We start from the raw sequence: 23127 nt of genomic DNA, 5'->3' as shown, positions 1-23127 counted from the left end.
CACCCCCGGTGTGCTTGTACCCCATTCAGCTGAGAGCCTGTCAACAGCTATTATTCCCAGCAAGACCTCTGCTGTGATCCCTGCCATGTTTCATCAAAGCGTGGCGATTTATTCCAAAGCCCACTGTCTGAGCATGTTAGCTACTACTAAAATTATTGCATGTGAGTGTTTGTGTGTGTGTGTGTGTGTGTGTGTGTGTGTGTGTGTGTGTGTGTGTGTGTGTGTGTGTGTGTGTGTGTGTGTGTGTGTGCCTACCACTGTGTAACCCCCCCACACCAAACTTCTTGTTGTCGTGTGGAGGAGTACCCGCAGAAAAAGCTGAGCAGACGAGTTTGCCTTTCTGCGGTGCTATTTCACACAGGAGTCAGAGTTGTATGTTTGGGTACGCGTGCGGTTAAATAATTAACACTGCCCGTCTTTCCGCTGCAGATTATTCCTCACACCGTTCTAAATAACGGAGCTGGAGGACATACACACAGCCTGCCTCCTCTTTCCAGTGACTAATGCATGTACATGTCTGTGTGTGTGTATGTGCTGTTTACTCAGGGTTGGTTTATGTGTGTGCTGTGTGTATATGACTAATGACTTTCCTGGACATGTTTGTGCTAAATTTTTATTGTTGTAGTTGCAAACATTCTATGCATCATTGACATAATTAAGCAGAGAGAAGAGATTTTACCACATCGATCTACAGGACAACCCTGAATTTAAGACAACTCCTTTTGTGAGACAGATTTTGAGAAAAAGACTATTTATTGACAAAATCTGGTTTAGTCACCAAGGATGTCTCATTTCAAAATAATGTAGGGAGGTTTTGTGGAGTGGCGAGTGAGACAGGGACAGAGAGAGTGGACAGAGAAGGTGGCACAGCTGTTCAAAGCCCAGTCCCAGAAAATAAGACAGACCCATTTTTCAAAGGGGATTTCCGGGGAAAAAAAAGTTGTATAAAGCTCTCTTTCTACCAAGCAGTCTGGTTTAGATCAGTATGGTTTGGTACTGGTTGGCTCAGTTAAGCCTGGTCCTGTTTGTGTTTCCACAGCCAACCGTGCCCCCTCGTGGTAGGCGGCATGTAAGCTGGATGCTGTTGGCCATAAAATAGCATGACGCCACGGCAGTGTGACACAGTGTACCCGCAAACGAAGAAGTAAAACGTGACACAGTGGGGCTGGACAATTAATTCTATTTTAATCGTGATTTCAATTTTGCCATCTGACAATCATAAAAACAATATAATCGAAGTAAAACAATTAATATGCCACACAGTGTAGATGTATGTAAGTTCCTGTCATAGCTCTTCTGTGTTCCATGTGCAGCCACAGCGAGTGTGTGTGACTTATGTGTATCAGCAATACTGTATGTGCCACTTGCTGGTTCTTTAAAGTTGTGTTTAAATCAATACTGAAGTTTTTGAATAAATGAATAATTGTGTGTATTAATTGTGATTTCAATATAATTTAAGATAATCATGATTCTTATTTTTACCATAATCACCCAGCCCTATGACACAGTAAACAAAGAGCAGCAATAGTGTTGTAGCTCCACTTTCCAGGATCAGATGAGTTTAGTCTAGCATCACTGTGGAAGGGTCCAAAAAGTGCGATGTCTTCTCGGTTATTTGGTGATTAGTCAGTGGAAATGCTGTAAAATTGCTTCTTTCATCTGCGCTCTGTTTCCAAAACGAAACAAACACTCAGCTGACCAGACAAGAAGAAAAGATAATCCACACTCTAATTTTTTCAAGGCTCGATTATTGCAACTCTCTCCTCTCTGGTTTAAATAAAAAATGCCTTTCTCGCCTCCAACTAGTCCAAAATGCAGCAGCTAGGCCTTTAACTGGTTTAAGTAGACGGCATCACATCACGCCAGTTTTAGCCTCCCTCCACTGGCTTCCTGTGAGTTTTAGAATTAAGATTTCATTGATTACTTTAGAAGCTCTCATGAGACTTGCTTCTAGCTACATTTCAGAGCTACTTATACCATACAAGCCACCTCGTAGCCTCAGATCCTCTGGCGTAGGCCAAAGTCGAGGCTCAAAACCAAAGATTATCAAGCTTTCTCCATCAGAGCTCCTCGACTTTGGAACGACCTGCCAGAGGGGATAAGGTGGGCAGAGTCAGTCACTTCCTTTAAGTCTCTTTTAAAAACTCACTTTTATAGACTTGCTTTTATGTGAAGCCATCTTTGTGTTTTTTCGTCCTTTATTTTGTCTTTTATATTTTATCTCTTTTATTTCTATCTTACCTTACCGTGTAATGATCATGTGCCTGTAGGGGTCTTGTGGAAGGGGTCTGCAGGTGTATGCGGTCTCGGAAGATGTTGCTACAGGCTGTCTGATCCCTAAGACCAACATGAGGCCCAAAACTCAGACATGTTGCGAGTTTGCCTCCACCAGGTTTATCACGCTCATCACCAGTTATGTTTGCGCTTGCCATGTCAGGGGGGAAGGGTTTTAAGTCTCAGGCCCCCCCAGGATGTCATCTCTGCTGTTTGCAGACATTAGTCCAGTTTCCAAGCGACTTGGTTCGGTACATCTTCGTATGTCACGCATTTTGTGGCGTTTCCTTTGACTAAAACCGGGACAGAACTCCAAATTACCACCCATACCATCCCAGTTTCTGTTACCCTTCTCTTGGAGTGCCAGACCTACAGATCTGACCCCAGAAGGTGGAGCTAGAAAAACTACAGTTCATTGATTAGTTGTAAGAACCATCACTTCCTGTACATCAGCAGTAATAAAGAATAATATATTGCTCTACCATGTTTGAATCTTTTTGTTTGGAAAATGGTGTCACAAAACACCATCTGGCTCACACATCGTCCACCAAGAAGGGCTGTGGAAACACAAACAGGATCAGGCTAGCATGAGAGTCAGCACCTCTGAGTCTGAGGCCGAGGTTCTCTGCTGGAAAATGGTGGATTGCTCTCTCACTGGGTGGAGATTGAGTCTTTTCCCAAAGTGAAGGAGGTTAAGTGTCTTGGGGTCTTGTTCATAGGTGAGAGTAAAGTGGTTTGTGACACTGATGTGGGCGTTGAACTGAATCATTGTGGTGAAGAGAGAGCTCAGCTGGAAGGGAAAGCTCCTGAAAAACCAGTGTCTCTACATTCCAACCCTCACCTGTGGTCATGAGCTATGGGTTCTGACACGGACTCAAGAGGCTGAAATGAGTTCTCTGCAAAGAGTGTCTGTGTTTAGAGACAGGTCAGAAACTTTGACACTAATAGGGAGCTCAGAGTAGAGCTGCTGCTCCGGGGTGCCTCCTTTTAGAGGTTCATCCAGTCATGGAGGAGGCCTGGGGTCTAACCTAAGCTCATGGGGAATTTTCCTTTCTTTCTTTTCTTCAGTAACAGGGACCATGAATAGTTGATGTAATATACATTTTTTTGTGTTCTGGCAAATTATGAAGTAAATGTCATGTCAGAACAGATTAGGGAAGCCTGGTTGAGTCTGTCATGGCTGTAATCTGTGATCATCTCTAAACTTTTCCTTGTTCATAAAAAAAAAAAAAAACACTCATATGTAAAGTACTCACTGTATGATCAAAAGCCATGATTATGACACATGAACAGGTTGAAATTATGGGGAGAAAAAAATTACGAGTTTGGGGTAATGAGTCAAAAGCGTGGAGGAAGAAGACAGAACTATGTGCATAATAGTCACAATAATCAGGTAGTCCTCAGGTTAAAAAAAAAGAAAAAGAAAAATATTAATAACATAAAATGGAAAGGATTGGCCTGGCCTACTGATCAAGTTTCACACCTGATCAAAATTTTAAGTTCAATTGAAAAAGTCCAAACAGCGAGTTTGTGGGGCTGAAGGAGACGAGACCTTTGAAGACGTGTTCTGATCTCAAAGCTCTTCTCTCTCAGATGGTGTCTGATTTTGCTGCAGTAACGGCCTTCATTTCGGTCGAGGATCGTCCCGCGTCCTGACAATAAGATCCTCCAGCGATAAAATATTTTGTCCCTACCACTTAAAGAAAGTCAAATTGTCTGTGTTACTGTGTCCAACCTCAGCAGCGATGCCGTGCTGTGAGATGCCTCACTGATGCAGCACAACAATCCCACCACGTTCTCAGAGAGAAAGCTTTTCAGCCTTTACCTTCAGGAGGTCATGACAGAGAGAATACCTGACAGGACATAACATTGAATCCACAATTTTGTGCAGGTTTTGTCTTTAAAAGACTGTGGTGTTAGACTTTTGATCAGCTGATGAACAGACGATTTCAGTTGAATTGTTTGCAATGAATTGCCTACTCATTTTTTTTTGTCTCACTTAGACATGCACTGATCGCTCTGCTGGCTGATCGATCAGTGCTGATTTCCTTAATTTTGGGGGATTGGTGATTGGTAATCAGGGATCGGTGATCGGCCCATCCTTACATATAAAACTGATCTTATGTACCTCTGGGAAGGTCTGACAGCCAGTCATTGTTGCCTTTTGCTCTGAGACTTAAAACTCAGGACACTTTATTGGTTGTTTAAGTTGAAACATAAAGATTTTTCATTGTTTTACAGGTATTGTTCAATGATTTTCAATAAAACAAGACTGGAACATTGAAGATATATGCTGTCAGTTATAAAAGATAAAAAATAAAAATCTGTATCAGCCCAAATTGGTATCGGCAGCTCAGGCTTTTTTAAGATCGGTGATCTGTGATTGGCCAGAATATTGTGATCGGTGCACCCCTAGTCTCACTCCCATCTCTTCATTTTTGCATTTTGAAACTTTATGTAGAATCTTCTAAATATCCAACAGTAAAAAAATGTAAATTTGTGTATTTTTTAGCTGCTCTTGAGATGTTGATCAGGTGTGTATAATAGGTAGCCTGTAGTAGTGTATTGTAGTGAATATACTGATAAAGGCAAAACAACAAAATAATACCTTACTAGTTTGATTTTGTATCAAGGTTTGGACTACTCAACATTTTTTAAGTGATATTGAAAAAAATGGGTTAAAGGAATTTTGCTTGGTTTCCATTTTTTTAAAATTTACACTTTTGAATCTGGAGTGCCCTTGCGCACCCCCAGGGGTACACGTACCCCCATTTAAGAACCACCAACTCACCACATGTTAACAGCTTTCCATCTCATTATGTCAATTTTTGGTCTCAAAGTTATGATTGCTATCTGTTTCTCCCCTGCATCCAGTCTGAGCCCTTTTTGTTTTTCCTTTCACTGACAGGAAATGTGCCTCTTTGGGTTCAGTCTCAAATGAAAACATGCAGCTTTTTATTTGCTAAATGCTCCTTTTTTCACCAGCTGGTTTCTAATTATGTACCTCTGCTGTCCGGGTCTGAACAGGTGGGATCAGCTGGTTTTTAAATTTTACAGAAGTGTCACGCTTTTAAACTAAAACAGAGGCTGAAAGATGCTGAACTGAACTGAGGGGAGACTGCAGAGTTGTGTTTATTCTCTGTAGCTTTGTCATTATGAATTACTGTTTTGCTACACAGCGCATCATCATCAGTCCCATTAGTAACGTGAGTTTACTGACTGTTGTTGCTCTTCAACCTGCTCTGCAGCTTCAAAGCAGAGTGAAATAAACCCAGAGAAGTCAAACTTCTAAGTTTCATGTTCTTTTTTTCCTGACTCAAAAAATGTCATAAATCCCCCTCGTTTCCTTCTCGGTTTAACTCGAAGCCTTCAAGGCTCGATCTCTCTCCTCTTGTTTTCCCAGCATATTGATTTGGTTGGTGGACTGTGTGGCCTGCAGATTGGATTAGTGTCCAGTTGTGTTTCATTTTGAGGGGAGAGTGGCTGCAATGTGTTTGTAGACAGAGCAGATAGTACACCGCTGAGACAGTCTGATCCACTCTAACTGCAGAGAGCATTTCTGGAGCGATGCATCACGATTACAGCTAACATGCTTTTGACTGGTTAGCCACGTAGGAATTCAGCAGAGGTGATACAGGGTCAAAAGGTCATAGCTGCCTCCTACATAGTTTAAGATGCTCAGTCTCTCAGCAGGGTGTCAGCTGACGGATGATTTCAGGATGTGGAGAGTTCTGGTGACACAGCATGACTGTTCTTTGACGTTTTTATCAGATTGCTATGTACGCAGCAGTCTGCTTATTTTTAAGGTCTCTATTTATGGGTGTGACCATCATGTCACAGTTAACTTACATCTTGACAACACGAGCCTGTGCTGCTGTGTGCTTGCAGCTGATAATGGATTGCACCATTGAGTCATAGCTTAGCAACAAGCCTGCTGGCCTATTTTTGGTTGCAGGCAATTATCCACAATGCAGTGCGATGGTGTGGTGCTACAACACTTCCAGATTGTGGATGCATTGAGGGGAGGAAGGGTCTGTAGATACATCCATCCAGTGTCTGCAGGGTGGTCCTAGTTTCATTAAAAAAAGGGACTTTACCAAAAACTGGAAACTTAGCGTCAACTTTTGTGTGTGCTAAGATAAGAGATGACATTATTTGGCATATCATGGTACTATTTCATTCAAAAGGGACAAACCAAACCATAAACACACCACAATGCTCTGTCTGAAAACCCTCCATTGGAGTGCCCTCTTGGATACACCAATAAACCCTGTCTCCTTCGTTGCCCTTTCAGTGGCTTTAACATGTTATAGTCCCAGCTGGATGCCCTCTGGGGGATAGAACAATAAAGAGCCCTCACAGGTGCCCTTTGTGGGTTAAAGCCCTATTCCCACAGGATTAGTTTCACCTGGGGACATTTTTGTAATAATGCAATAATTGCAGAATTGCAGAGGGCATCTGTGCAAATTGATCAAGTCTGTTTGTAAACTGAAATTTCCAGGGTAGATCACCAAATGTCAGACATACATAGGTCCTCTGATAATACTTATCCAGTCAAAAGGGACATCCCTGTAATTTTATGATGGTAATATTTTTGAGACCGTCTTTGCAGCTTTTTTGGTCATTTTCTGCACAAAAAAAGAAGAAAATAAAAGCAGCGTTTGGCTTTCTAGGCAAAGTTTTAACAGGGCGAAAGGAGACTCGCTATGTACCCCTATGTCAGGGGTGGCCAACCTGCGGCTCGGGATTCGCATGTGGCTCTTCGATCCATTCATAAAAATGTGAACCACACAATCTAAAATAGGTATATACTGATGCTAATCTTGGGATCAGTGTTTGGGTGTACACATTGATACTTAAGTTTCAGTTTCTCTTCTCTAGTACAAATTTAAACACACTAACAATCACAATAAATCTTGTTTTGAAAATTGGAAATGTTTTGATTTTCATTTTATGTCACTCCATTTATGCGTGAGAGGAATTGTGTTTGTAAGACCCCGTGTGTGATGTTCCTCTCTGTAGTACCACGGTCATTTTTGTGGCTCTTGGTCTCTGACTGGTTGGCCACCCCTGCCCTATGTCATCATAAATAGGCTATAAGAAGTCTCATTTATGGATGTGAATATAACAATAAAAAAAACACATCCCTGTTGTAATGCCACTCACAGGATGCTAAGCTGACACAATCATGATGACAACAAATAAAACCTTCATTCAGTAATATATTTAGACAGCTCCATAACCCAAGAGGTTTGAGAACAGTGAGCCTAAAAGACAGGTTGGGAATGACTAGGGATGGGTACCTTTCACATTTGAAACGATATGGTACTAATGCCTGGTACCTGGCAATTAGTATCAGTACTCAGCGGTACCAATTTCCTGTTCTTTTTTGTGATTATGTGGTTAAAAAAAATCAGTTTGTTTAACAATAGAATTTTTTTTTTTTTCAATATGACATATTTCTTTTTCAACATATAACCTTGCAATGCTGTGTTCATGTCCAGCATGGAAAATCACCTACTCTTCCTCTGCCTCACAGTCACAAGAATGCATTTAGGTACAAACTTTAGGTACCTTTTGGTATTACTTGAATTGGTACCTGGTACCTTTGACAGAAGTCTGTCAGTACCTATAAAAGTCCCTAATTCAGTACCCATCCCTAGCAATGAACAATGTCTTTGAGTGCATGATTGTATTATCAATTAAAAAAAAAAACTGTCAGGGATATGCCTCAGGAAACACTGATCTTTTGCAAAGTGGCTTTAAGTTTTAAGACAAATCACATGTATTCTGCATGCCCATAAGTTTTCACTGCACCTTGTATGACTGAAGCCTTGTGGATGTCTTCTTCTTATGTCTGAATGTATGGCTCGCAGTGAGCTGCAGGGTGAGAAGCTGCTGCTAAAGCACAGTGGGTCTGTGCAGCTTTTACAACCAGAACCATGAGAAACACTGAATGTGCCACACCAAAAACTGACATCAGGAGGTCACTCTGAAATTATAAGAGGTCCCTGCATGATACTTATCCTGTGTGAATAGCACTAACGTTTCTAATAAAGATCCTCGTCCAATATCTAACTGCAGATTACTGCTTCATATTAAACAGATTGCAAGAAATGAAGTGTTGGATGCTCAAATTATCCTGAGGAAGGATCCCAAACCACTCCTCTCATCACTTTTGCCTCAGTGCATTGAAATAGATCTTGAATCAGGGATTTGAAAAACCATTTCTGTTGTGTAACATCCAGCCTACTCACTGCCAAATTTGTCCACCATTTTTTTTTTTTTACCTGCCCACCATTATTTTTTGACAGGCAGGAACCAGATCTGTTTTGCAGTGACCTTATGAATGTATCTTGATTAATCACACCATCTTTGTGCCGGTGTCCTGTGGTGTACATCAAACAGCCTGAGTAGACCACAGCAAACACTGTTATCAGGATATCCTGTGCCAAACAGTGCTTCACAATATTTCATAGTGATTGTGCTTTTTCATCAGTAAGTGTTACAGACCGATGTGGCTGTGACCCACTAACATCAGGGTAGCAGGGACTTCTTTGCAGGAATGTAAGTCCAGCTGTTGTTGTCATAGAGAGTCAAGGTTTCTTGATGAAAACACTGCTGTAGGGATCAAACACAGCCTGAAACATCCTACAATACTTTTTTCAACACCAGAGGTTCAGGCTGAACAGAAGAAAGACTTTTTTTCATTTTACATGTTTGTGATTAATGTACATCAGCTCAGAGAATAAAGTGAAAACCTCCAGGCTCCAGCTTCTTCTGGTAATCCAGCTGCTGTAGGGACTGTAAAGAGCTAATTAAAGGGAAGCATTGATCTAATGAAACCCAGAATGAGGTCAGTCCAGTCTCAAGTCGATCACTCTGTTTCAAAATGTTGTTATGACGTTCAGTAGAAGCTGACTCCAGTCATTCATGTTTGCATGTGTTATGTGGAAGCACTGCAGGAAAGATTTTTCAGTGTTTTATGAAACCACAGTTCAACAGAAACTTTAAGTGAGTTTTACTCCCTGCTTTTGTAAAATTAAATAAATGTAAAACACCTCATTTCAAATATTTACCTCAACCATGAACCACTCCTACAACTTTTATTTTAGAGATAAACCTGCCTCCTTTATTTAAAACAAAACATGGATCAAACTGGGAAATCTAATTTTTCCAAATTTTACTGTGAAGGTAGGGTCTGCATGAGTTTTAAGTACTTGTTAGTAAACACAACATTCAAACTGGGCTCCTCCTCCTTTGCTCAGTGCCAGCAGCAGCACACACCCACAGCCTCCGACCGTGACTACGTGAACACACTCACTAGCCCAGAAACCACCTGTAGCATCGTATTTCTATATGACAGAGGCCCGAGAGCCGTGCACCTGACTTGGCATGTTAATCACAGGTATTAGACACAAACCTGGTTAGCAGAGGGCTAACTTGCTTCACTCTTCATCCCATGCTACTCTCCCAGTTCCCGAAAGTGAGTGAAAGTTGAGCCAAGCTTCACTCTCGTTTAGGAAAAAGCTTTACCTGTTTTAGAGTTTCATTTCACTTTGGTTGTGTTTTTCTTTTTCCGTGCTGCATCGACTATTGTAGCTGCTCTGATTAGCTTCTTCCACTTGCTAATCAACACGGAAAGTCACTTGACTTGGGCACTGGGCCCTCTGTGATTGGCTGATGTAACCACGCTTACCCTCCACCCAGAAACAATCATAATATCAACATACAGGCTGAGGAGGGGGTTGAGGCAGACACAGACACTGACAGACATATAAAGAGGCCCTTATGAGACTATTAAGCAAGATTATTCCTATTTTATTTATTTAGGAAAATCCTGCAGACCCTACCTTTAAGGACTCCATTGAAAGCAAGAAGTTTATCTTGAGGGACTGTCCTTCAAACAATCAAAGTAAATGGATAAATAAATCAACATGTAGATTTTGTTATATTGTTATAACAAGTGCACAGACTTACCTGAAGTAAAGAGTTGGGAAATTTAAGTATAGTAAATGTTTATCTGCAGAAGTCTGCAAGATTAATCCAAGCTCAGGGCACAGGGGTCAACATCTGCATTTATGAGCTCTGACTGAAGGTCGAAGGTCAACTCTCGAGCCCTCTAGCTGTACGTATCCTACTGGTTATTGCAATGAAGGTCGATTTCACTGTTTTTTTTGTTTCTGTTGTGCCTTTTTTACTTTCCCTATTTCCTCTTCATGAAGATTTTCTCGTTTAAAGAGCAGTATTATAAATTCTGTCAGAGGAAAGGTCTTTTCAACCTTCTCTCTCTGTCGTTCCATGTGCAAAAAGCATTTCTCCGGTGAGTTCCCAAGACCTTGAAAACTCTGGCCAAGACTTTGTGTCAAGTTTTTTTTTTTTGCTCTTTTCTTCTTCTTTTGTTGCTTTTGAAACCATGAACAAAAGTCTTTGGGATTAGATGTTCATGAGTCCCGGGTGCCTGCATAAAAAATGTTGTTTGACTGTCTCTGAACTTGGATTGCTCTCAAAATCTTCAATCTCAGCAGAAGTCCTGTGCCCATCCACTGGTCTTCATTTCCATGTTTGCTCTGTTTATTTCACACCTCTCAGAAACTGTTCTTCATCCCCTCCATCATTTTATTTCCCTGTTTCATATCCATTCATCACGTCCCGTTCTCGGCTTGTTACCCAGCTCATCTTGACCTCCTTCTCCCACTCGCTCTGTCTCAATTCACTGCTCACTTTGTCTTTGTTTTCCTCACCTGCTCAGTCACTTTAGCTCTCCGTACTCCCACCATCCATTTATCTCTCCTCTCTTCTGTCCTTTTTGCTCCTTTTTCATGCTGCTCTCCCCCTCTTTCCCTTTCTCTCACACATTTTTTGGCCTGTTCCAGCCCGGCATCCTGTCTATATTATGAGCAGCACTTGTAGGATGATTCTATTACATGTCTCCTAACTGCTGGATAATTCAATAAGCACCAGTGAGATGACACACAGTCATAATCTACTTAATAAAACCTCTGTGCTGATGAATTGTGCACTTTCTCCTCTGCTGTTTCTCCTTTGATTCACTCTCCACTCCTCCTCTTCCTCTCTGCTCTTTCCCTACCTCTGCTCCCTGTCTCTGTCCCTGCTCCTCGCCTCCCGCTTTCTGCAGGGTGTTGATGGAGAGCCTTACGAATGACAGCCGGGACAGTGGTCATCACTGGTGGAATACTTGCTACGGTTATATTACTCCTTATCATCGCTGTGCTGTGCTACTGTAGGCTACAGGTAAGGACAGCTACTTTAAGGCTCTGTTCCATTTCCTATACTTTCTCTGAATCAATCGATCAATCAGTTTTATGTAGCATACTGCACATATTATGACAAAAACTGCCTCTCTGACTAGGCCTAAGATGATAGTCAATAAATCAATTAACCAAACAATAAATGAAATGAACTTGATACTTTTGCCGCCCAATATATATCGCCATGTGCATGTGTGTTTGTTTTCCTCGTCTCACCTTCAAACAGGCTGGATGACTCCAGGGTTCACTGTGTTGCTTTAAGCACCAGGGAGCATTTGTTCTGTAGCAGAATGAACAGAGTGAACCCTCTTGGTAGTAATCCAAAATCTTTGTCTCTGGAGGAGGCGGGCTGCTAGCATCAGGCTAACGTAAACACACATAGTGTAGCAAGTGTGCCTTGTAAGGGGAAACGCAGGTTAATGTAGCAGAAATTAGGAGGAAAAAAGACAATTTTAAAGCAAAACACTTCAGTCCCAGAGTAGAAATATTTCAGCTTCAAACTGAATGAGCAAGGGGAGCTCATCAACACGGACAAGCCAGTGTGCAGCAACAAAAAAAGGCAACACAACAAACTCACATGTCCACCTAAAACACAACCACCAGTTTTCCCAGCTGAGGAAGAAACTGAACCTGCAGATACAGAGCCTTGGTCCTGACAGTCAACACTCACTGAAGCGTTTGATCCACTAAGTAAAAATAAACTGAGCAGAGCAAAAACAGTGTGCGCTCACAGAGTGTATTCTAAACGCTTAAAACCCTGACAACTGGACTGTTTATAGTTTGGGATGAAGCTGATGAGGATGATGAAGCCTCAGGGATGAGAGGAGAAACGTCTTCACTAACTCTGAACAGTCCAGTTTCCTCGGTTTGACACGTTCAGAAATCTGACCTGGATGATGAGAATTCACATGAACACAGAAAGTGGAGTTTGCTACATCCCAAAGAAATGCTGCCCTTTAATATGTTTTTTTAATTAAGTGCAATTCTTGGCTGAGAGCCCATTTAATTTTTTATTTTTGTTTGTTTTTAAGGATATTTAAAAGTTATTAATCTTCCAATTACTATAGTAAAAGATATTAATGAGAAACAAAATTATATTACATTTGAAAGAGTGTGCTACATTATAATGATATATTATCTGTATATTAGCAGTTAATTTGGTCTCAAAATAATATTAAAAGTAATAATATTTATCGTCAATAATTGTGGGACAGTATAATGTTCATCAAAATTTGTTAATGGTCCAGGCCTTCTCTTGACAACCATCTCCATAAATCACAACAGCTACACTCATACGTGCATAAAAAAAAACTTTTCAAAACTTTTTGCAATTTTCTGGCTTAGCTGCATGTGTGAATGCAAAATGTTCAAATGACTTTACAATAGAATAGAATAGAATAGAATAGAATAGAAAATACTTTATTTATCCCCGAGGAGAAATTCAGGAGTCACCGCAGCATTTAAGAAAACAAAAGTAAGAAAGAGTATAGAAAGTGCAAAAATGTCCATAAGAAATTAGATGACGACATCCCGTCCACCACTCGTCCACCACTCTCCGGCCCAGCCAGTCTCCACCTCCACAGGGTCCAGGACTGAGCCTCCCCAGCAGTCTGTTCAGTCTCTGTCTCCTGGATCCTGTTTGCTCACAGCAGGCGAAGCTCCTCAGATGTGTCGTGGCGTCCGATGTCAGCTCTGTCAGCCACGTCCGTGAACAGCACGATGCCGCTGGATTGGCACAGCTAGCTCGTCCATCCCCCGAGGCTAGATCCCACGTTCCCAACAACAATGGATGGAAGGACAGGTCCACGTCGTCACCTCCCAGCTCACATCCGAGAACCAGCACGTCGTCCTCACCTCCTTCTCCTCAGCTCGAGGGAAATCATCAAGCCCTACACTAGTTAGCATTGACATGCTACAGGCTGCTAACAGCAAATTTCGCATGTAAACAATGCAGCCATGGATACATGTAGGATCTCCAGACAAACACAGGAGAAAAGTAGTAAAAAATACCGCCGAAGCCACAAAAAGTTTGGTGTCCGTGACCGACAATGAACCATACAAAGTGATGATCCACTCCAAATACAAAGATTACGAAAAAGAGACGAAAAAATTACAAGAAACGGACAAAGACTAGAGAGCTGCTGCAACAGGCAGCTACTTGGGTAGCGCCTAGCAACCGAATGCGTTTGCGAATGCAAACCGAATACAAGGACATTTTCCTGCCAGCGCCTTGAACAAATGTCTGTGAATTTGGAATTTGACAAATTGATGTACTCATTTCTGTGCCCTCCTCACCGCTCAGGGGATGAACTGAATTAAACACCTGATCATGTCCTGATAGGACCAAACCCAACTCTTGTATTAAACCATAACCATCCTCTTTATGAGTTAAAACATATTAAACTTTGTCACAATCAATAAAAGTAGATTATTTCGATGTTTGAACAAGGTGATGAGTGGTTTCCCAACAAAGGGAAGCCAAAATGTAGGTCTGAAAGTGAAAATGCTAATGATTGTGTACTTTGCCAAACCAGACAGAACCAGATCCCATGGTGGAAAACAGCTGAACACTGGTTGAGGTGATGGATGGTGTTCAGGTAGGGCATGCAGAGGATGAAGGAGAGCAGAAGAAAACAGTTAGCTTAGCTTAAAACTGAGCTAACTTGGCTCTGTCCTGTGGTGACAAAACAAACTTTCATTGCATCTAAAACTTAGCATGTGGAATATTTACTTATCTAACCAGGTCCAACCAGGTTCCTGTTTTAGTATATACGGGTTATGCACTGGTTACACAATGGTTATGCCATTTCTTGGCTGCAAACATTAACTTCCTGTAATTTCTCCTGGTTGCCTGGAAACTGCTTATAAATACTTCAACACATAACCTTTCTTACAAAGGCACATTGTCATTTTTATACATCAGCAATGAAGAACGTGTAGGTGATTTGGTTTTTGAGGTGCCTGTAGGATGATTATGACCTGATTTATGGCTAAGCTAAGTTAAGTTAGAATGATGCTGCTGGTTAACTAATATTTACCAACAGGCACAAATAGAAAACAAACGGCAGGAATTACCTGAATGCAGCAGACTGTAGAGTTCACCCTTGGTTGGAGAGAAGAATGAGATGTGTTTTGACGTCACAAGAAGTCGTTTTGGCTATTAAAAACCTTTCTTTGGCTCCGTTCACACTTCAGTTAGAAGCCACCTGAACCTGATTTTTCACTTGAATCTGACCCATATCTGTTCTGTTTTTGACACTTTGAACAGCACAACTCATATTGAATGTGACATTTTCAAATCAGATTCAAGCCACCTTTAAATGTGGTACTGAATCAGATACATATTGGAATTCTTTGAATGCGACCGCAGTCTGAACAGCCAGGTCTCATTTTATCCAACTTTGACGCCATTCTGAAACAGAGGTCATGCTCAATGAACACAAACATGGAGGAAAGCGGAGATGGAGCTGGGAGGGGTGGAGAGAAGAGCGCATGGAGAAAAGTGAAAGTGAAACTTAAGAATTTGTTCAGGCTGGGATTAAACAGGCAGCAAAGCAAACCCAAATTAGCAACTACACTTTAGAAAACAAGCCCCAAAAGCCTGGGGCCATGTTCTTTTCCCTAAATATCTGCGCATGATGTCAGTAATGTTGAACTGAGCATGCGAGTAACTTCAGGAAGGAGAGCAGTCCACATCACAGTTTGCAGACAGGCCACATTTAAAAATGCAATGTGAAGAAACAAAAACATCAGATTTTAGCTGTAAACCAGAATTGAGCTTTAATGCCTGCAGTGTGAACGTAGCCTTTGAGTCTGATACTTAGACTGCTTTTTCCCTTTCAGTGTTCAATGTTCAACATGTTCTTTTTCTAAACTGGAGGTGTTGAGTTTGACAAACATATTAGTTCATGAGGAACTCGGTCAAGCAGATTTAAGTGTATTCACTCCAATGAGTTACCTCTAAGATAAAAAAATGTGTATGATACACAGGAATGTAAAATGGTCATTTTTATTTTTGTTTTTTTCTTTTGTTTACATGTGCAGTTAAAGTAGAAGTTTTTATTGGAATAGCCTTTCTAGATTTAGGGAAATAACTTTCTTATGTTTGTCTTATGTTTGTGCTAAGCTGAGCACTGGGCTTCCAACAGTGTGTCATTATGTGTCTGCTCTGATACTGTTTGGACAGCTAACGTCCAACGTGACTGATGAATTCTCATACTGCCTACCCCCAATGCTGAGTCTCTCCTCGTTGTCTTTATTGGCCTCTGAAAACCTCAAACCTGTTGACTATAGGCCTGGCTCAGCTCAGTGTGTAGTGTGCTGTTGTACTAAAAGAAAACACATTTCAGCGTTGAAACAGAGTGTTTTATTTTGAAAGTCAGCCGGATGTTTTTATGTTATTTTGGTGCCTCACTTTCTGTTCTGCTTGTTCTGCTCTGTGTGGACTGATGCATCTTTGCTAAAGAATCCTGCAGAACTGGACCTGCTGGATTGGAAAAGGAGCTGGACCTCAACTTAGCTGAGCTAGAGTGGGTTAACACATTAAAACCTGTCAGATCCAGCCCCATGATGGAGCGGAGACGATCTGGTGCAATTTAGCTATAATGGCTGTTCTGCAATAGACCGCGCTGTGAGGAAAGAGGGACGAAATGGAGGTGTGCCATCCATATCAATATCAAGCTAATGCTTGAAACAGAACACTTGTCAAAGACCTTGGATCAAACCAGCCGACCATATAAATGTCGTCCACTTACCAGGAAACGCTGGAAACTGGGTGAACACGTCTGCAGAGGAAGACACATGAGCCTCTCCCCTTAGAGCTAATTTCACTTCTTAAGATTCTTATATTTCACAGCAGAATCCAAACTAATCCTCATATTAAGACTTCATATTGGATGGCTGGATGCCAGGAATTCACTTGAAAGCTACATGTTGTCAGCCAGGAATAGCAACCACAAATTCTCCCATGAAAAGTGGATTATGTAAACAAGCCCATTTTTTTAAGGATTTAACACAATTAAAAAAATATTAATAACTAAAATAAGAGGCTGAAACTGTTAGAAGCAAAACCATCTTGACAAGAGCTTGATTCACTCAGAGGAACTGAATGAACAGCAGAGGTCATGGGGGATGGAGACCAGGGACATGCGTTAGAATTGATTACAAAAAATCAATTAATGCATGCTTTTAGTGCATAGTGTGGTAATGCATCTGTGGAACTCCTGTTAAAGCCACTTTAAACCTAAATACTTTTAACTATGTATTTATGTCTTACAGTTAAGGATGCAGAGTAATCCTAATCCCTGAGCCAAGATGAAACAAAAGCAGGAGCAATTATCTAGAGCTCATCCAAACAGGTCTGAGTTCAAAGACATTTAGTAAATGGTGAAAAGATACTATTTATATGAGGGTCCAGGCTCAGAGCCAGGCCCATTTGGCCTCTTAGATTGCACATGGCAGGTTTAATAGCTGAGGATAATAAACAAGATTTATATAGCTCTTCACCTCTGGAACAACAGAGTAGAAGAGCATAGAAAGGAACCTCGTTTTTTTTTCCTTTCTGAGCAAAAGAAGATCATCAGCCATCCAAGCTTTGTAAAGTGCACATTCAGGCAGGTATACACAGATAATTTGAGGTTTAAAAGAGATTTACAGAGACTGAATCTTAACAGAAATGAAAGGAAACATCTTTAGAAGATCTTATAAGGTACACTGGATGAAGGAGATACAGAGCGAACAACAGAGGACCCAGGACAGAACCCTGATGGACACCACAGCAGGTGATCCAAGGATGAGACTGTTGTCAACAATGATGGGAAAAACTGTTTGTTTCAGTGGACTGAATCATTAGAACCAGTTCAGTAAAGTGATTCATTCAGTACTCTCTGCAGCTCTGCCTGTGAATCAGAATTTAATAAGCTAAAACACGGTTGATCGCGGGTACAAGCGGCCGAAATGAGCTTCCTCCGTAGGGTGGCCGGGCTCTCCCTTAGAGATAGGGTGAGAAGCTCGGCTATCCGGGAGGAGCTCGGAGTAGAGCCGCTACTCCTCCGCGTTGAGAGGAGCCAGATGAGGTGGCTCGGGCATCTGATGAGGATGCCTCCCGGACGCCTCCCTGGTGAGGTGTTCAGGGCACGTCCCACCGGGAGGAGACCCCGGGGCAGACCCAGGACACGCTGGAGAGACTACATCTCTCGGCTGGCCTGGGAACGTCTTGGGATCCCCCCGGAAGTGCTGGACGAAGTGGCTAGGGAGAGGGAAGTCTGGGCTTCCCTGCTTAGGCTGCTGCCCCCGCGACCCGACCCCGGATAAGCGGAAGAAAATGGATGGATGGATGGACGGTTGATTGTTAAGTTCTGCTTGCGATTGTACTGAGAACAGTGGTGAAAAACAAGCCACTGAGCTTAGTATGTAGTGGGGATGACCAAGCTTGGACGTGTGAGACAGCAGGTCCTCAGCCTCTGTCACACACAGACATGATCCAATATTAAAACAGTCTGCTGTGTGAATTAAGTTTTACAAACTGACAGCAGCCATTAATAGCACAGACATTTTAGGATACTTAAAGGTTAAATCAAATATTTTCTTCTTCCTCGTTTTTGGAGACATGAGCAGGAGCTGCAGGGGCGGGCTTGAGAGACACAGGGCTCCTGACCAACTGCCTCTGGTTGGTTCAGTCATCACGTATCACTGACATGACACGGGGAAGGAGAGAGGGCGACACTTGAGAGAAATATGAGACAGGAGAAAGGAGAGGGCACTGGAGGTTTTCAGAATATTAACAAATCTTTTCAGTAAGTGATTCAGCTAGTTCGTTCACCAAGATGATTTGTTCACTTTGAACAAATCGTACAGGAACATCACTAGTCACCCAGAGACAGAAACTGTTCTGTCAGAGGAATAAGAGATCAATTTGAGACAGTTTGAGGGACACTTTCCTGATGTCTGACTCATCAAATTCTGCACTGAGGTCCAATAAGACGAGAACAGAGGATCCTCCTAAGTGAACCTGAGAAGAGCACTTTCTGTTGAACAGAGGTGATGGAAGCCACATGGATCTAGCTCGGTATATTAAGTAGTAATTGCAAGAAAACTCGATGGCCCACCTTCAGGAACAAGCTACAAGAGCAGTTTTGGCTGAGTTTTCTTCATCTTTGGGCTGAATGGTGACATCTGATGTTGAGCATAAGTGAAGAAACCTCAGTTTGGTAACAGTCCCTTAGTACAACAGTACGACACTTAGCTAATCTACACAGCAATTAATCCTACAAGCATGTAGGATTAATTGCCTTTGAGCACAAATAGCAGAATCTCAGCCAATGTTGCATATGCATGATAATCGTTAGTGTATTCTAAACCATTTTGTCCATCAACGTCAACTTTAGTATAAAAATGAAATATTAGATTCAAGCCCTCAAGGCATGCTCAAATAAAATTACATTTTTCTGAGGGAACAAAACGCCAACATGGTATGAAAGACATGAAAAACATCATACAAACAGGAAAAAGGAAAAACAAATAAATAAATAAATCAACATTTGATACAAAATCAAGTGGTCACATTAAAGATGATGATAAGACCTCCATTCAACAAACAAACAAATAAAAAGTTTATCTTGTTCTCATGCAAACTGACCTGACAAAGAGTGCTTTAAAGTTTAACCCATTGCTTGATCTGGATCAGTGATGATCAGCTGATGCACCATAGCTGGATGCACAACCAGATATCAAATAGGTGTAGCTTTTTAAGATGACCAGTGCAGGGAAAAGTTTTGACCAAATTATTTCTGAGTAAGTTTTTGAGTTCTGTTTTTTGAATTATCTTTTTATTTTTTCAACCATGAAAAGTTCTCTAACATTCTCCTTTTCCTTCTCTCTTCATCTCCCTCCATCATCTTCCCCTCCTCTCCCACCTTAAGTATTATTGCTGTAAAAAAGAAGAGTCCGAGTCGGAGGAGGAGGAGCCAGACTTTGCCGTTACGTCCCGCCTCCCACCGGTCCACTCCAATCACAACATTGTGGCGGCAACAGCCGCCGCCTCTTCCATCCAAAATGGCCCGGCCATTTTCTCCACCCCTCCTCTGGCCAGGAAACTGACACGCTCACAGACCTTCTGTCCTTCCTGTACGCACTATGATCTGCCTTTCTACCTCCAGCCGCCTCCTCAACCCCAGGTCCTCCATCAACCAGATGGGCTGAGGAATGGAGGGGACCGGATCAGCTATCGCAGCGTGCAGCAGCAGGACCTGGAGCTGCCTGTGCCTGTGAACATTTCAAACTACAGGAAACCCAATCTGGCCCGCTCGGTCACCATGAGGGACATGTTTCAACGCAGCTGCAGCATCAGCACTGATGTTTAGCTGATGGGCCAAGGTGGACCTCAGAGGGAGATCATGGCAGACTGAGTGAGACTGGCTTGAGCTGGACAGCTGGAGTCTGATTGTGTTTTTGTCATCTTGACCGGTGTAGTCCAGTCTGGTGTTGTGTGATAAAGTCTGGTCTCCTACTGATCACCTCTTGCAGAATTGAGAACTCAGATTGCTCTCAGGACAGGATTTTTAAAGGTACTATGCTCAGGTCCAGGACCTTATTCTTGGACCTATAAAAGTTTAAAGTATTTAAAAAATGTTTAAATACCCACAGAAGAACTTCTTGCTTTGTTTTGAATAGTTATTTTTTAACAAGAATGGCATTTGTTTTACAACTTGGTAAAGTTTGCAAAGCCCTGATTCCCCTGAACCCTTCGACCCGTGGCCTGAAAGAGACAAACTCCTGCCATGTCCAAATGACATAATCGGCAGGGATTTTCTCTCTGCCATAGCTGCTACAGACAAAATATGATTAGGTGAAGTCCGATGGTTCCCCCTCCCGTGATGGGATGATCTGTCTGTTCCACCATCCGCTAGATTAGAGGGATTATAAAATATCACTCATCGCCAGTGGAAAGGCGAGGGAAGGAAGGGGGAGGGTGTTTTTGAGCTGCCAGCCACAGACATTTTAGACTTAACTTAACTTAGGCCATAATATTTTAAGACATAAAGGGCTCACAGAAGATGGAAATCCCTGCTTGTGTTTCCACATCCTTTCATAGAGGGCTGCAGTTTGACGGGAGGCCAGTTTCTTTGATACACACGTGCAGAAAAAGACCTCTGTGATTTTTGCTGGCTGGCGGGACTCGGTGCCAAAAAGGGGACTGGTTCTTGCTTTTGTGTGATTGTGTGCCTGTGTTTGCATGCAAGTGTGTGTGTGTGTGTGTGTGAGAGTCGATAAATTGTCATAACAGAGTTCTTAGTCCATACAGTTTCACTCAGTCCGCCCCCCCTACAGTAAACTGAACCCAGTGTCGGGTTGCAATAACATTTTGAACATTTCATGTGAAGGGGGAGGGGATGGTTTTTCGTTTCTGTAGGCCATGTTACTTTGACATTTCTGTTGATGCCAAGAATGACTCCACCAGGTCATTTGACAAACTTTAAGTAAGCTCAGAGCTCTTTTCTAAATGTGTACTGTTTTATGACACACACAGATTGAATTTGCAGGAACACGTAACCATGTGTATCATCATATTTCTTCACTGAGGTTTCATTTGGTGGACTCTTCACTGCGCTCCTTGTGTCGTCCCAAATCTGTTGATACATGGACCCATGTGCTAAAGATAATTTCACTTTTATAGCAACATCTATAAATATTTAACAGGCCATAGCATACACCCTAGTCTCTCTCTGCCTCTGTTCTCTCAACTCGTTGGACTGAAGAATACTTGCTCAGAGGTACTCTGAGAGTTCATCTTGGGATGCTTTTTATTTCCTGCGCTCGGCTGAGCAGCCTGACTGGAGGCCTGGTCTTCTAACAGGAGTGTTAAGGACAAAGGACGCACACTTCATGAATGAAATTATCTAATGCTTGATTTGAAGAAGATATGCTGGTGGTTGTGAAACTTGAAGATGACAGGATGCCCCTTTTTCTCTCTCCCCTCTTAAAGTGGATGGTCTTTCCCTCCCCCTTTCTCCCCCCTTCTCCTCCTTTGTCCTCCTTTCTTCCCCTTTCTCTCGCTTCTGTCTCCTAATTTCTTTTTTTCTGCATTCATGCTCCTTTATTTTCCCAAAGGCTGAAACAGTGAGTGATTTTTGTTATGATTTCTCCCTTGTTGTGACATGTGCTTCCGTGCAAATACACAACACACACACACGCACACACACACGCACACACACACACACACACACACACACACACACACACACACACAAAGTCAACGCTTTGCTTTCCTTACTTTTTAAAGAGAAATGTAGTGCCATAAAGACTTGAAGAGAGAGTTTATTATAATTATTAGTGAATATTATTATAATTATTACAAGTGTATATTCAAATGCAGTGTTGCTTTAACCCTGAAGTATTTGAATTACTTGCTTTATTTTATGATCCAGCTGGTTTTTCAGACTCAGTACAGTACAGCAGAAATGTTTCTGTCCTTGTTTCTAATGTATAACTAACAGACACATTGTTGCTTATAAAATGGTGTGAAAATCTGTCGTGTCTCTCCTCTTTGTTCTGTTGAGCTCACTAAAAAAACATACCAAGTGGTTTAGTTTCTGTTTTTTTCATGGGAATCCACAATTGTTCCTTTAAACGCTTACTGCCTGAATTAATTTACAATCATAGATATCAAAAACAAATGTTTTTTTGTTTATATTGTGAAGTCCTACAGCTACTCCATTGTGTGGAGATTGTATATTTAAATATAGCACACTCAGTAGTTATAAATAAGTTGTATTCTATACATAGATAAAATAAGTTTACCCTCTGACTAATATATTGGACAAGGTGCATTTGATTCCATCCTTGCTCTGTGTGTATGTATGGTGTATGAATCAATAGGCATTAGAGGGATATAAAGGTCATCTCAGCTGCATCAAGACCTGACAGGGTATGTCACAAATCCACGACAACTGGCATCAAGGGGTTAATCACAATCAGTACAGACATATCTGTGCAGTGTTTTTCAGTGTAGTAGAGCATCCAGAAAGGTCTCAGCTCAACTCAATTCAACTTTATTTATAAATCACTTTAAAACACTCTCAGCTGAAACAGAATGCTGTACATAAAAGTTGTGCAGGAATAAATATGTAAATAAAACAAAGGTACACATAGTAAAATAATTGTTAAATTGTTTTAAAAAGTGATTTAAAACAATGAAAAAATTAATAAGCATTAAAACTAATCACAAAACACTAAAACATGAGCAGAGTCTCAAGCTGGGTTAAAAGCCAAAGAATAAAAATGGGTTTTAAGACTTTTTTTAAAAGTCAGTGAGGGGGCTCGTCTTATGTGGAGGGGGAGCTCATTCCACAACAGGTGCTGCAGGTGATAGCTGGCTCCTCGGTAAGAACAAACACCACTGCAGAAATTCTGGCTGATGACCGGCCGATGGCTCGCTCCACACAGGAGCGTGCACAAGAGTGGGCTATATTAAAGCGCACCTCCTCTGTGCTCTGTGGGTCAGCAAATGGGGTGAGGGGGGGGGGGTAGCCACTATCACCTGAAGAATAAAAAGAATAATCAAACAAAAGGCTTTAATAGTCAG

General features: G+C 41.7%; 1 protein-coding gene across 1 annotated transcript in view; it reads left to right on the top strand.

Moving 5' to 3' along the window:
- Positions 1-22026, top strand: part of LOC141805642 (protein FAM163B-like) — a 50445-nt gene extending 28419 nt beyond the window's left edge. Inside the window, exons 2-3 of the mRNA XM_074690785.1 lie at positions 11414-11529; positions 19466-22026. Of these exons, the coding sequence (XP_074546886.1) occupies positions 11437-11529; positions 19466-19906 (534 nt within the window). The 5' untranslated portion in view covers positions 11414-11436 and the 3' untranslated portion in view covers positions 19907-22026. The remainder of the gene's footprint in view (positions 1-11413; positions 11530-19465) is intronic.
- The last annotated feature ends 1101 nt before the right edge of the window (positions 22027-23127 follow it).

The sequence above is a fragment of the Halichoeres trimaculatus genome, unplaced genomic scaffold (genome assembly GCF_033239565.1).
Source record: "Halichoeres trimaculatus isolate MK-OKI-2021-1 unplaced genomic scaffold, fHalTri1.1 fHalTri1_scaffold_16, whole genome shotgun sequence".
NCBI classification, from domain to species: Eukaryota; Metazoa; Chordata; class Actinopteri; order Labriformes; family Labridae; genus Halichoeres; species Halichoeres trimaculatus.
This window is presented reverse-complemented; position numbering and strand designations above follow the sequence as displayed.